Source organism: Nasonia vitripennis (genome assembly GCF_009193385.2).
Source record: "Nasonia vitripennis strain AsymCx chromosome 2 unlocalized genomic scaffold, Nvit_psr_1.1 chr2_random0003, whole genome shotgun sequence".
Lineage (NCBI taxonomy): Eukaryota > Metazoa > Arthropoda > Insecta > Hymenoptera > Pteromalidae > Nasonia > Nasonia vitripennis.
This window is the reverse complement of record NW_022279609.1, coordinates 223,084-236,660: the sequence shown is the minus strand read 5'-3', so window position 1 is coordinate 236,660 and position 13,577 is coordinate 223,084. Positions and strand designations below refer to the sequence as shown.

General features: G+C 41.3%; 1 protein-coding gene across 1 annotated transcript; it reads right to left on the bottom strand.

The window, feature by feature from the left end:
• Positions 1-9,256: 9,256 nt before the first annotated feature.
• LOC103315935 lies at positions 9,257-11,960 on the bottom strand. Its single transcript, XM_008207138.1, has 4 exons — positions 11,728-11,960; positions 10,899-11,650; positions 10,685-10,824; positions 9,257-9,343 (listed from the first exon to the last, which is right to left on the bottom strand). The coding sequence occupies exons 1-4, from the start codon at positions 11,958-11,960 to the stop codon at positions 9,257-9,259; spliced, it is 1,212 nt and encodes a 403-aa protein (XP_008205360.1).
• Positions 11,961-13,577: the final 1,617 nt, after the last annotated feature.

Genomic DNA, 13,577 nt, shown 5'->3' with positions numbered 1-13,577 from the left:
TCGCTTTATTCACTGTTTTGTGTATGGTCGGTAAAATCACTTTTGATAGGATTTATCGACGATCTAGACAGGCTATAAAACGTACAAGGAGGAATAGTTGGTAGCGGACAGTCAACGAATGGAGAGCAAGCTTGAAAAACTGTAGTATGGCTTGCTAGCTCCAGCAGCATACGCTGGTGGAGACAGGCTTGTGCGAGCCACGTGCAAAAAATTTCGCTCGAACGAGGTGAGAAAGTGGCTTGAGAGTCAGGATGCACACACAATGCATAAAATAGTGCAATATCGTTTTTCCTCGTCGCTCTTATCGGATTTTCATTCCGAACAAGTTGTGGGAGGCTGATTTAGCTGACCTTCGCTCTCTAAAAACATATAATGATCAATACAGCTACTTACTGATCGTCATTGATGTGCTAACAAAGTACGCGTGGGTTGAGCTACTTCGTGATAAAACGGCTAAAAGTGTCAGTGGTCTGGAGCAGATTTTACAGCAAAACGATGGCAGACAGCCTATATAGTTTCAAACGGACAAGGGCAAGGAATTCATTGGACGGGAAATGCAGAATTTGTTGAAAAAAAAAACATTATTTACCGTGCTGTGCGAGACCCCGACGTTAAGGCAGAGGTCACTGAGCGTTTTAACAGAACTCTTAAAGAGCGAATTTGGCGCTACTTTACACATCTCAACACAAGACGCTAAATTGACGTGCAGAATGGAATTGTACAGTCATACAATAATTCGTGGCAAAGCGCAATAAAAATGACGCCATCTAGTGTGAATATCTAGATTTAGCTGACAACTGTGAATATCTAGATTTAGCGCATACAATGCTGAGTCTACGTGTGAATATAACACCGACGAAGCCATTAGAGAAAAATCCGTCAGTACCAGTTGTCGGCTCTGTGAATAATTTTATGCATTCGCTGTTCAATCAGGTGAATGTATTTTTCAATCAAAAATCAGTATCACCACCAAATAAGGCCTACGCATACAGTTCGTACATTGAGACGATATTAAATTACGGACCAGCGGCAAATAAGTCGCATTTTAGCAGTGTCTTGTGGTATAATGACACGGCCGGTAGAATAGATAACACTGATGCCGGTAATGCAGGTTTCTTTAGATAGCAAGCAATTATGACAAATAATAAAATTGATTTATTGGGCTAATCACACGTGGATGTCCTAAATATGGATAGACTACTACTTGGTGGTGTTGAGGTGCGTGTACGTCTTGTGCGTTCTCGTGACAGCTTCTGTTTAATGGATCCCGATTCTGCGTATACTGTACACATAACCGAAGCGACCTATTTGTTCGCTTCGTAAGGGTAAATCCGGGTATTTCATTAGCTCACGAAAAAATGCTTTCTAAAGTCACAGCAAAGTATCCGCTTACACGGCCAGAGGTGATAAAGATAATCTTAAACAGTGGTGTGCATGGTCAGTCGATAGATTTCATACTGGGTCAATTGCCGAAAAGAATTATAATTGGATTTATTGAAAATAAGGCTTATAACGGCAATAAAATACTTAGTCTGTTGAATTTTAAAAATTTCAATATCAATTTCTTGTGTTTGTTCGTGGACCGTGTACACTGCAGCCTGACTTCGAAAAAACAAAGATTTATGTGGATGTGTATCACACACTCTTCTCGGGTACGGGGGTACATTTTTTAAATGCCGGTAATTCGATAACACGCGATGCATACCCAAATGACTACTGTCTTTTTTATTCGATTTGACACTCGATTTATCTTAATGATCAGATTGCCAAAGAATTCGATGCTAAGTTGTAATATAATATTGTAAAATTTTTAAACGTGAAACGATAAAGTAAGAGGATATGTAGCTGCACAGCTTCAAAAAAGTGAAACCCTACCGATTTTCATTGGATTTCCTCTACAGCACTAGGAATTCTATTGGTCACCCACTTGAGCGAGACTGTTCCTTATTGGTCTCGCCTCCCATTTAATGTAGTGGTTTTCGAATATAAGCCAGCCTAGTTGCTGCACAGAGAGCACAGTTCTCTTTTACAAGTCTAAGGTAGAAGTTCTCTCTCTCTCTCTCTCTCTCTCTCTCTCTCTCTCTCTCTCTCTCTCTCTCTCTCTCTCTCGGTGGAAAGAAAAAGTATAAGAAGAAAAAGATGGCTGGACAAAAGAGACATCACGATAGCCAGGCTCAGGACAGCCATACTTTCACCACCACCAAGTATTGCTGTCATCAAATTCTACCCATGGTATTCGGCTTGAACAACTCCTATGGAAAATTTATTCACATTGGGCTGAAAAATACCTTAGTTGGTTCTGATGACTTTAATCCGGTTGTTCGACTGAGTAATAAAGAATTTTACAAACTATACTTGCCATTTGCCGCCTGGCTACAGTTCCGGGAGCAGTTTGACGAGATCGACAGATACTTCCAGGCGTACAGCGAGGAGAATAATCTGGAAAAACGAATCACCATTTCCGGCTTCAGCATCAGATTCACGATCAGCTACTCCGATCAAGCATTTGAATTGCTGGTGGACGATGAGATGACAATATGCAAGACTCTGGCGAGACTAGGGCGAAAAAAGTGCGTAAGCCTTCACGAGTGTTCAAAAGAGTGACCTTTGACGGGTTAAAAGCCTTGTCTAAAATAATAGATCATAGAATTATGTACTTATTAAGAGTTAAAGAGGCTATAGCAATTATTGTAAAAAAGCTGGGTGACTACAGCAACAACAAATTATTAGTAAATAGCCGAAATGCACAGTACACATATTGGATGGCATACCCAATATTGCATTGAAACAAGCTATACAGGCACGCCCTGATGTCTTTGTGAACTTGTACAATTCATGTCTCAAAAAAGGGACTTTTCCTAAGAACTGAAAGAAGCAACACCTGGTGCTACTATCAAAAGGGAAGAAGCCACCCGGAGAAGTTGTCTCATACAGACCACTCTGCATGCTGGACATCTCAGGCAAGATTTTAGAGCGCATAATTGGTGTAAAAATAGACCAAGTCATTAAAAAACCATGCGGACTAGCGGAATATTATTACGGCTTCAGGAAAAAATGCTCCACTCTTGACGCTAGAACTGCAATAGAAGGAAAAAGATGGAAAGGACGATCCAAGAAGGACTGTGCTATTATTACACTGGATGTTAAAAATGCGTTTAATTCAGCCAGCTGGGGCAAAATACAAGAGGCACTACGGAATAAAGAGGTACCCGCATATATAAGAAGCATGATGTCTTACTACCTGAAAGAAAGAAGAGCGGCACGAAAACCTATCAAGTAACCGGAGGGGTCCCACAAGGGTCAGTGCTTGGCCCATTATTAGAAAACATCATGTACGATGGAGTACTTAGGCTAAAGCTACTAGAAGGGGCAACGGTTGTTGGGTTTGCAGATGACATTGCAGTAGAGGTAGTAGCAAAGTAAAAGGAAGACGGAAATAGCTAACGAGGCAGTCGGTATAATCCACGATTGGCTAAAGCAGACTGGGCTTGAGCTTGCCAGCCATAAAACGAAGGCTATTCTTATATCCAGTAGGAAGATAATAGAGAAAATAACGCTGACAGTAGACAGACACGAAATAGACTCTTAGCCGACCATTAAGTACCTGGCAATTACCATGGACGCCAGACTAATGTTTAAGCAGCATCTCGAGAGGGCGAGCAATAAGGCAGCAAAAGTCGGTGCTGCACTATCGCGACTAATGTTAAATGTAGGTGGGTCAACGCAGGGTCAAAGGTTACTCCTATCCAGTATAACTACATCAATTATGTTATACGGTGCCCCAATATGTGCGGACGCTATGTTGGTAAAGTTCTATGCACAAAAGCTGTCAACAGTTTATAGGAGAAGTGCATTGCGGGTGCAAAGGGGCGATGGACGCACCGCCTCATACCACGTATTGTTGGCTGGACCAATAGACGTCACGGCAAAGTGAATTACTACCTTACGCAGTTTTTAAGCGGACATGGGTGCTTTCCAGCTTACTTACCCCGCTTCAAGATGAAGGATAATCCAAATTGTCCAGTATGTTTGGAAGCAAACGAAGATGCGGTGCATGTCTTCCATAACTGTTTGCGATACGAAATGGTACAAGAAAAACTCGAGCGTTACCTTCAGACTAGGGTGACCCCTGAGTCAATGATGGCAGCTATGCTAGCGTCGAAGGATGGCTAGCGCGCAGTAAACAACTACGTAAAGACCATTCTCCAGAAGGTTAGAAATGAAGGGAAGGACAAGGCGAAACAGCTTAGTAAAACTGTTGCTAGACGAAGGCCACTAGGTAGTAGATACGAAACGCTCCTCGGACTAATGCAGAGGAACGTAGGTCACAGAGTTGAGCTCTAACTTCCCTGCCCAATGCAGAGGAACGTAGGAGCTGGGGTTGAGTACCTCTAAGTTCTCCTCAGACTGATGCTGAGGAATGTAGGTAACTGAGTTGAGCCCAGACTTCCTCATTCGATGCAGAGGAACGTAGGAGCTGGGGTTGAGTACCTCTAAGTGCTCCTCAGACTGATGCTGAGGAACGTAGATAACTGAGTTGAGCCCAGACTTCCTCATTCGATCCAGAGGAACGTAGGTGTCGGGGTTAAGTCTGTCCAGAGGATGGCCGGTCGATGCTGCTTGAAGTAGACGACCGGATGATGCTGCAGGAAGCAGACGGCTGGACGATGCAGAATGAAGAAGACGGCAGGACGATGCAGAATGAAGAAGACAAGTTTAATCCTGAACCCCTAATCACCTTGGTGGATGAGAAGTGTCAAATTTTAAAGGAGAAGCCAAAAAGGCTTGTTAACGGGCCCCACAGAAATATTGTTCAACGATAGTAGCTGTAGGGATCCGGTATCGGAGGGCCACTTGTGCAGAGCTTGCTCTGCCTACGCCACATAAACACACACACACACACACACACAAACACGCTCATGTGCGCGCTACACATGAACCTAACATTTAAGAATTGATTCTACAGTGTAAACTTGGCTCAGTGGTAAAATGCCCGTTTCGAAGTCCGAGGAATGCAGGTTCAAGCCCGAGTCTCGCTACATTTCTTTTTACCCAAAAACATCTTTTAAATTTAAGATACTGTTAAGGAGTGGGGGTCCTCTATTCGCAATGGAAAGGGTGCTACTTATGCTGAGTATGCATAGAGGAGGGCAGTGGTGGTAGTGGAAACCCCCCACACCATGCATCAGTCGTTCATGGATCGTCGGGGTATCAACACTTCAAAAAGTAAGTCACTTCATCGCTCTCCTAAGTGCCTTGAAAAACCCAAGGCACCTTGGATAGGCAGAGAAGAGGGAACACTTCTCTTCAAAGTGTTTCGAAAAATCAGCGGCACTTTGGATAAAAACGAAAAGGGGGGAGATTCTTTTCAAAGTGTTTCGAAAAATCAGAGGCACTTTGGATAGAAAGAGGGAGAGTGGGGGGTTCTCTCTCCAAAGTACAAATGACACCATGGGGAGTAAACAATATTGACCTTGACCTCTCACTGGCTCGGGTGGGGGGTCATGATCAGTTTTGTTTACTCTCTCCATAGTGCTAGGGTTCTACTGGCCAGGATTCAAAAAAGCGAAAAATTCGGGAGAAAGGAACTCAAGTGTGCGAGACAGTTCGCGGAATCATGTAACTCCGGCTGCGTCCGGAGAATTCGCCAAAATTATAAGCGTGGATGTGCGAAAAAGCGAGTCCACCGTCGCAGGGAAGTATGTTTCTGGGCGCGAGTCGAGCGTGACCGGGTAGTCGAACCGTCGGAGGAAGGGGCCGCATCGACGGCAACTAGTACGACTTCAGGCTAGTCGGGGCGCGAGTTGAGCGCGCTTTTGAGAACTGGCCGATTCGCGAGCGCTTGGCTGAGCTGAAGCGGAGAGAGCGCGCATCACCGCGGTGGCCGGTGCGACGCACGACCGAAAGAGGACCACGTCGGTCGCACAACCTTAGTAAGTTCATCTTTTGCGGGCAGAGTCCTGACTTTTGTCCAGCGTGCGGGAATTGTGAGTGAGTGAGTAAGATCGAGAAAACGTCATTAGCGGTGCCGTGGAAAGCTATGAGTCGCGAGAGTGACAAATCGCGGTATTCGCGAGCGTCGGGAGCTCGCGGCTGGATCGCCGATCGGACAAAGAGCCACGCGTGGCTCAATTTAAGGAATTGCGCGCGAGCGTTTAGCCGAGGGAGGAGACTCACTCTACAACACTCAAGTGGTTGTAGAGACACCGAGGACTCAGCGAAGGCCTATCTCATCGGCGGGCCGACGAACAGGCCGCGAGAGTGAAGAGTGCGAGAGAGAGAAAGAGGAAAGAAGAGTGAGTGTGAGCGCAAGAGCGTCAAGTCACAAGCGCCAGCGGACGTCGCCGACGGAGGCAGCAAGCCTCGCGTGAGTGTGAGTGTGCGTGCGAACGACGGCAAACACGAGTTGGCGACGAAGCCGACTGCTGGAGTTTGTAAAGTTAAATCATGCAATAAACTTAGGTTTTAATTGAATCCCAAGTGTTGTGATTTTTCCATCGACTCTGATTTTCATACCGAAGCCCTCCACCCTGCGGAGTTGCATCAATATCATATCGTTGCATCTATATCATATCGCTGCATCTTTTACCAGTTGATTGAGTGTCATTAGCCTAATGATCTATTAGCAGAAGAGATTTCTTCCCTCCACCTGTCGTGGCGATCCGAACAACACTTTTTTCGAGTCAAGTATAGCATCGCTGACTGGTTAAGAGCTAGAAAAATAGATCGAAATCCACCTTTCTTCAGCGCAGGTGATTCTAGATCTCTACCATGATTCAGTACATCACCTCCCTCCTCCTCCACGCTTCGGGTTCAGATACGAACAGAGTTCGTATTCAAATTATGGATTAACGTTGTCCATTTCAATCTTAAATCAATATTTAATGGAAATAATTTTAATCGTGAACTTCAGGTCTTATATAAGATCTTGAAAAATATTTTTAATCTGGCTGCAGCTCAAGGTTATTATTACCAAAACTGTATATATACTCCCCCGTTTAGATTATGTGTGATTTTTATTTTAAAAATTTTGTTTTATGATCTAATAATTACGTTCTGGTTAGTTAAAAATCAAGGTTGCATTTGTAGATTCGTCAGATTCGAAAATATTGTGCGAAGGTTAAATAACTTTCAAGAAATTTCCCTGCAATATTGCTGTAAGGCATCATGTTCATTTTTGAATTGCTTTTCCAAAAGACAATAAGCATATTGTGGCAATATTGCTCAAAGATTATTTGCAATATTATAAAACATAGGTGAAAAATATTTAATTAAAATAATGAAATAAGCTTTTTTAAGGGATCTTATGCCCATTTTGGGAAGTATCATCAAGATGCTAGTCCCCGAATAGGGCATGGGAGCTCCTGAAAAAGCTTATTTAATTTTTTTAACTATAGTATTTTTCGCCTATATATTACAATATTGACACAATATTAAAAATAATATTCGAGCAATATTGCCATAATATGCTTATTGTCTTTTGGAAATGCAATCCAAAATGGACATGATGCCTTACAGCAATATTGTAGGGAAATTTCTTGTTATTTCTTGTTATCTAGTTATTTAACCTTTGCATAATATTCTCAAATCTGACGAATCTACAAATGCAGCCTTGAGGAAATATTGCCAAAAGATTACGTGCTAGATGGGAATATCAAATCATATAATTTTCATTAAAAAATGTAAACCTCAATATTTATGAATTTCTCAAAACATTCCGAACTTTAGTTAGCGAGTTATGAGGTTTAAAAAAAATTAAATTTCAATTGTACAGGGTATACAGGGTGAGAGACAAAGAATTTAAATCCTAATATCTTTTAAACTGAACGGTTTTTTAAGCTACAAAACTAACCTAGTCGAGGTGATCAAAAGATCGATATTTTCTCAAAATTTCGAGTTAATTAAAGCCTTATTACTTCTGTAATCGTACGACATAGAGAACCCATTATTTTTTGTTTTTGATTTTTTGCTCAAAAACTAGTCATCAAAATAGATATTATAGTTTTTTATTGTCATAAATTTTTTAAAAATGTTTATTTTTTTTAAATTACCTTTTTTATCATAAAAATTGAACGGAACAGTCAATCTGGAAAATCTTTCGGAAAAAAGTAAATTTATGCTCTTTTAGATACACTGTTGTTGAATATATTGTATAAATTATTTCATAAAAAAGCAAAAATATTTTTTCAAAAATTGAAAAATGGCTATAATATTGCCATAAATAGATCAGAATTATAAAAAAAAACATGTCCCAAATTTAGAATTAGAAAACATATATGCTTGTGAAATTTTATTACGATCGGTTGCGTGGTTCCAGAATCATAACGGTATACATACATACACACACACATCCATCCGCACGGACATTTTCTAAAAACGCATGATTCAAACTCTAAACGCGTCTAAATGCGTTTCTACGAAGTTTTAGCGGAACTGACAATTTTACTATTACAAAGTTTCCTATAGGAGGAAGCAAAATTTATAGTGGCAGGATGTGGCACTAATAAATATAATTTTAATCATGTTCACAGATGTTTGACAGTTTTTTGAATACGAAAAATCTCTCATTTTTATTTCGTCTCATGCAAGGAAGGATATCGTATAATTATTCATTTGTCATCGCCCATATACTGCAGTTTGATGATTACATTGTGAGCTATGCAAAAGAGGTAAGGTATTCTTTTAACATCTTGAAAAAGTTTGATTTTCATGCAGCCTAATTAAATAGAAAGTCACTTTTTTTACCTGCTGAGTGAGGATTTCTGGCGACATGTTTCTTTGATTCATTTGAATACTACGATGTAAAACTAAGATGCAAGATGAAAACATAGATTAGTATCTAAGTTTTCATCTTGCATTAGCGACTCCATAACGGTGCTCCATGCGTGAGTCTTGGCTTAATGATTGCATCATATAGCCATCTTATCTAATCCGGTTCTATTTCCCAGATATTGCCAAAGGGCCTTCTGCAAGCCCAGAAGTTGCCCGTCACTTTTTTAGATATTTAGCCTTTTTCACGAATTTCAGAGGGACGTCATTCATTGGCCTGGTCTTATACTTGTTTGTACATAGCGACCACCTCCAGTTTTACTTTGTTACACTAGTTTTTCATCGCGCCCAGTATGCAGTGCATTACGCCTGCCAGTGAATCATTATCGTCTTTTCTTATAACGATAGCAGCTGTTGTACTAAAACAGAGCAGCAGGTGCACTCAATTTTCGTAGCAATAAGCTAGTCGCCTTAGTGCATCACTCGCTTAGACCAGGACACCAGCAGCTGTCCTAAAATTTTTGAGTGTAGCAATTGCTATCAAATTTTTAAGTTGATCTAGACGTAAATCTTCCTTGAATTTAGCATTTAAATTTTTATATAATTCTTGAAAAGGGTTTGGTTCGCGAAAATTCTACTCCTTTGAGCAGTAAACCCACTTGCAGGAAAAATTTGTTACTTTCGCCATTTGTTGCATAATATACTATAAATTTCCTTTTGGTAAATCAGGATAGCGACCTTATATGAAAATTTTAACAAAACAAGATAAAAAAACAATATATATCTTTCTATATTACATAGTTGTAAGTGTGATTTAAATTTAAAATCTCCTCCACCCCTTGCCACCTCCACCACCTTCCCTCCACCCCCCTTCACTAAATAACGCAAAATTGTTTCAAAGTTTACGTAATTTTTAGACTCGAAATCCCCTCCACCCTCCAACTACCCCTCCAATTAATAACGTTAAATTGTTTAAAAAATAATGTTATTTTGATTAAACTTAGCCCCTCCACTCACCTCCACCCCCTCCACCTCCCACCACTACCCCTCTACCCCCCTCCGTTGCCCTCTCCAGTTTCTTCCACTTCCCTCCACTTCTTCTCCACTCTCCCTCCACTTTCCCTCTATTTTTCCTCCACTTCCCCTCCACTTTTCTCTTTGGAGCATGTAATTTTACACTTTGAGAAGTCAAACATTTTGAGGATTTTTTGTAAGCCAGAAGAATGTAACTTAGCGTACCTCGCGCGGACCATTTCAGGCCGACAAACGCTTCAGCATCAAAGTGATCACCGGGACTTCGAGCTGCTACCAGCTGTTAGCCAGTGCCTGCAGCAGTACGGCATCGGTCAATTCTGCCAAGTGCGTTTTCGGACAGCCGGAGGACAAATTCCTCAGTTATGCGTGACGATATATATATATATATATATGTGTGTGTGTGTGTGTGCGTGTGCGTAAATGCGAGTCATATGATGTATTTACAATATAGTTTGTCTGTAATCAAACAAGTATTTTTATAGTTCTATAGCTGTATAGAATGAGACCAAATTCGACGGAGTCATAAAAGACCAATTTTGACAATTATACAAGTTTTTTTCCATTTCCTAAATGAAAAAAAAACTACAAAATTTTAAGGAACAGATTTGAATTCACCGTGAAAAAAATACATAAAAATCGTGTTTACAGGCATTAAAAAAAAAACATTGTTCTACAGTGACTTTAACAAATTTTCCTGGGCCATACAGTCAACATCAACCTTTCTGCTTATTTTTCTGTGATTTTCCATAGTTTAGACATCATCCTCTAAAACTTTCAGATCGATCGACTGACTCGATACGGAGCTATTTGATTTTGACACACGAAAAGTCGAAATACCCTTTAGTACAGCATAGAAAGCACGAGCGAATGTCTCCACTACCTGGTCTGGTATCGGAAAAGCTTCTGGCCAGCGCGTGTAACGATTCACGCACGTGAGACAGTATTTCTGACCTTCAGATGGTGGCAGAATGATGATGTCGATGTGCACGTGCTGGAATCTCGCAGATAGTGGCGTGAAATCTTCGATTGGTGACGTAACGTATAGAGAGGTTTTTGACTGTTGGCACTAGGTGCATGTCGCGCCCATGTCCAACGGTCCGCCTTGATGGACGGCCACACGTAGCGTGGTGTCATGAGCTTGACGGCGGCTTTAACACCTCGATGAGCGAGATTGTGCACTGCGTCGAATGCTGCTCTACGGAAAGTCACCGTGATGAAGAGTCGCGCAGAGTTCGTTGACACATCGCACAGGATTTCGGCGTCGGTCCCTGGAATCTGCACCAGCTTAAGTTGGAGGCCGTGATCTGTCGACTTGATATTTTGGATCTCGGCGTCGCCTCGTTGTGCGTCTGCCAGCTCGCTGTAGTCGATCGGCGTAATCACTGCTTTGGTGCATAATAGTATTGGCTGATGAAGTCTTGGTGTCGGGCCTGCCTCGGTGATGCTTGGTTTTTTCTTAAAAGTAAAAATCAGTGTCTTATGGTCTGTGTACACTACGAACGCTCGAGCTTCTAAGATGTAGCAGAAATGTATGATCGCCAGGTAGATAGCGATTTGTTCGCGGTCGAAGGCGCTGTAACGGGCTTGCATCGGGCTTAGTATCTTTGACAAGAATCCCAATGGCTCCCAATGATCGTCTATTCGCTGCTGCAGGACTGAGTCTGAGGCGTCGCAAGCCAACGTAAGCTGTGCGTTTTCTTCCCGATGTGCGAGGAGCGTGGATTGCTCGAGGTCGGTCATGGTCTTCACCAAAGACGCCGTTGCTGCATCGGTCCAGCTGCCCGACTGGTTGCCTTTGATCTTTCTCTTTAGAAGCTCGTTCATTGGTGCTTGCGTCCTTCTGCGTCTAGAAGCAGGTCACGGTAGAAGTTTACCTCTTCGAGAAAACACCAAAGTTGCTTCGCAGTATGCGGTCTCGTATACTTGCTGATGGCTTCGTTTTTCCGGGAAGTTGGACGTATGCTGTTGCTCGTCACGCATAACCGAGGAATTTGACCTCCGGCTGTCCGAAAACGCAATTGGCAGAATTGACCGATGCCGTACTGCTGCAGGCACTGTAACAGCTGCTTTAGGTGGCCGTGGTGTTGTTCCTCGCTGTATGAGGCCTCAAGGATGTCATCGATGTACGCGTAGCAAAAATCTAGGCTACATAGCATCTCGTCGATGAAGCGTTAGAACGTCTGCGCCGCGTTGCGCAAACCGAAACTAATGAACGGGAATTTGAATAGTCCGAATGGCGTTATGATGGCGGTCTTAGCAATGACTTCCTTGGTTGTACGCTCAAACTAAGTCGATCTTGGAGAAGATCTGCTTACCTCGAAGCGCTTGGGCGAAATTGCGAACTATAGCGGTTTAAAAGCTGTGCAATGAACTTAGCCAAAATATATAAAATATATACTTTTCCCCGACATCTCAAGTGCAATAAGGCTTTTTTGCGTCCATAATCGAGGCACAAAAAAAAACTGATTTTTTTTAGTTTTCGATTTATTACTGAAAAAATAAGTGGTCAAGTCACTTGAAATTTTAATGAGATATAGTTTGATACGTGACCCATGGACATAATTTTTTTCAGAGGTTATGACGTTTCATTTCAGAGATATAAATTTTTAGAAGAAATCACCTTTTTCATTTTATCTGCCGAACAAAGCAGTCGATCCCGAGCACTAAACGAGGAAAAGTAGGTAATTTTATTCTCTTTCAAATGCTTTATAGCTGACTTCTTTGTAACAATAGGATGATAGAAAAAAACGCAAAATAGTGTTTTTCAAAAATGAAAAAATAGCCATAAAAAATGTAGTTGAGAAAATAAAAGTGATTAGTGGGATAAAATACATAAAAATAAGCTTTTTCTTTAGTTTTTTGCTTATATTTGCAAGTCTTAACAGCGTAATACTGCTTTTTGTAGTATTTTTTGAGGTTATGAAAGAACGGGGGCAACATAAGCCAAAAACAATGGTGGATTCGTGTTCAGCGGGAAAAAATACATAAGCATAAGCCTTTTTCTAATTTTTTTTGCCTAATGTTTTTCTCATTTTTTTAAGTTTTGACCGTGTAATACTGATGCCAAAAATAATGGTGGATTCGTGTTCAGTGGGAAAAAATACATAAGAATAAGCTTTTTTGCTCATTATTTCTCTCTTCCAGCGAGTCTTAAGGGCATATAACTGCTTTCCCGTAATGATATTTGTGACTGTTAGAGTTATAACAGACCGCCATTTTGAACTCTTCAAATGAATCTTTCCAAGGGATTCAAATTCTGAAAGTACACTAAAAAACGAAGATTTTCACTAAGTTTCAACTCATTCCTCTGTTACCCCAATTGAATCAAGATTTCTGTCCGAACTCTTTCAAATGGCCCCACTGTGCCATAGTTCGGAGTGTGACTCCTAGAGAATTTGCTCGCGTTTTTTTTTCAGGGACAACGAGTTTTGACGCGTCTAGATCTGTTAGTATGTCGTCGACGTCCTTGTTCAGTTTGTACATATAAATATTTTTATTGAATATTTTCCAGTCTCTATATCTGCAGGGGAATTTCAGTATTTGATAAAACCGTTTTTCATACCATTTGTCGGTCGTTGTCTCGTTGATTGCGATTGCATTTCTTTCCACCGTTTCCTCATCTTTGAACATTCGCTATAGTGCATCTGTCACTACGTTATATTTGCCTTGTCGGTGTATGATTTTGAATTCGTAACTCATGAGCTCTTGCGCTCATCGGCCTAATCTTTCTACAGGGTCTTTTTTCTTGAAAAGCCACTGCAGTGCGCTATGAT

Excerpts from the sequence above, each read along its gene's own strand:
- LOC103315935 (XM_008207138.1), bottom strand. The coding sequence starts at position 11,960 with ATGCTATGTAGCCTAGATTTTTGCTACGCGTACATCGATGACATCCTT. Across the intron at positions 11,651-11,727 it reads AAAAACGAAGCCATCAGCAA|ACGCAGAAGGACGCAAGCAC; the intron begins GTATACGAGACC and ends ACCTGCTTCTAG. Across the intron at positions 9,344-10,684 it reads CTTTTCCGATACCAGACCAG|GAAGATTTACGTCTAGATCA; the intron begins GTAGTGGAGACA and ends GCTAAATTCAAG.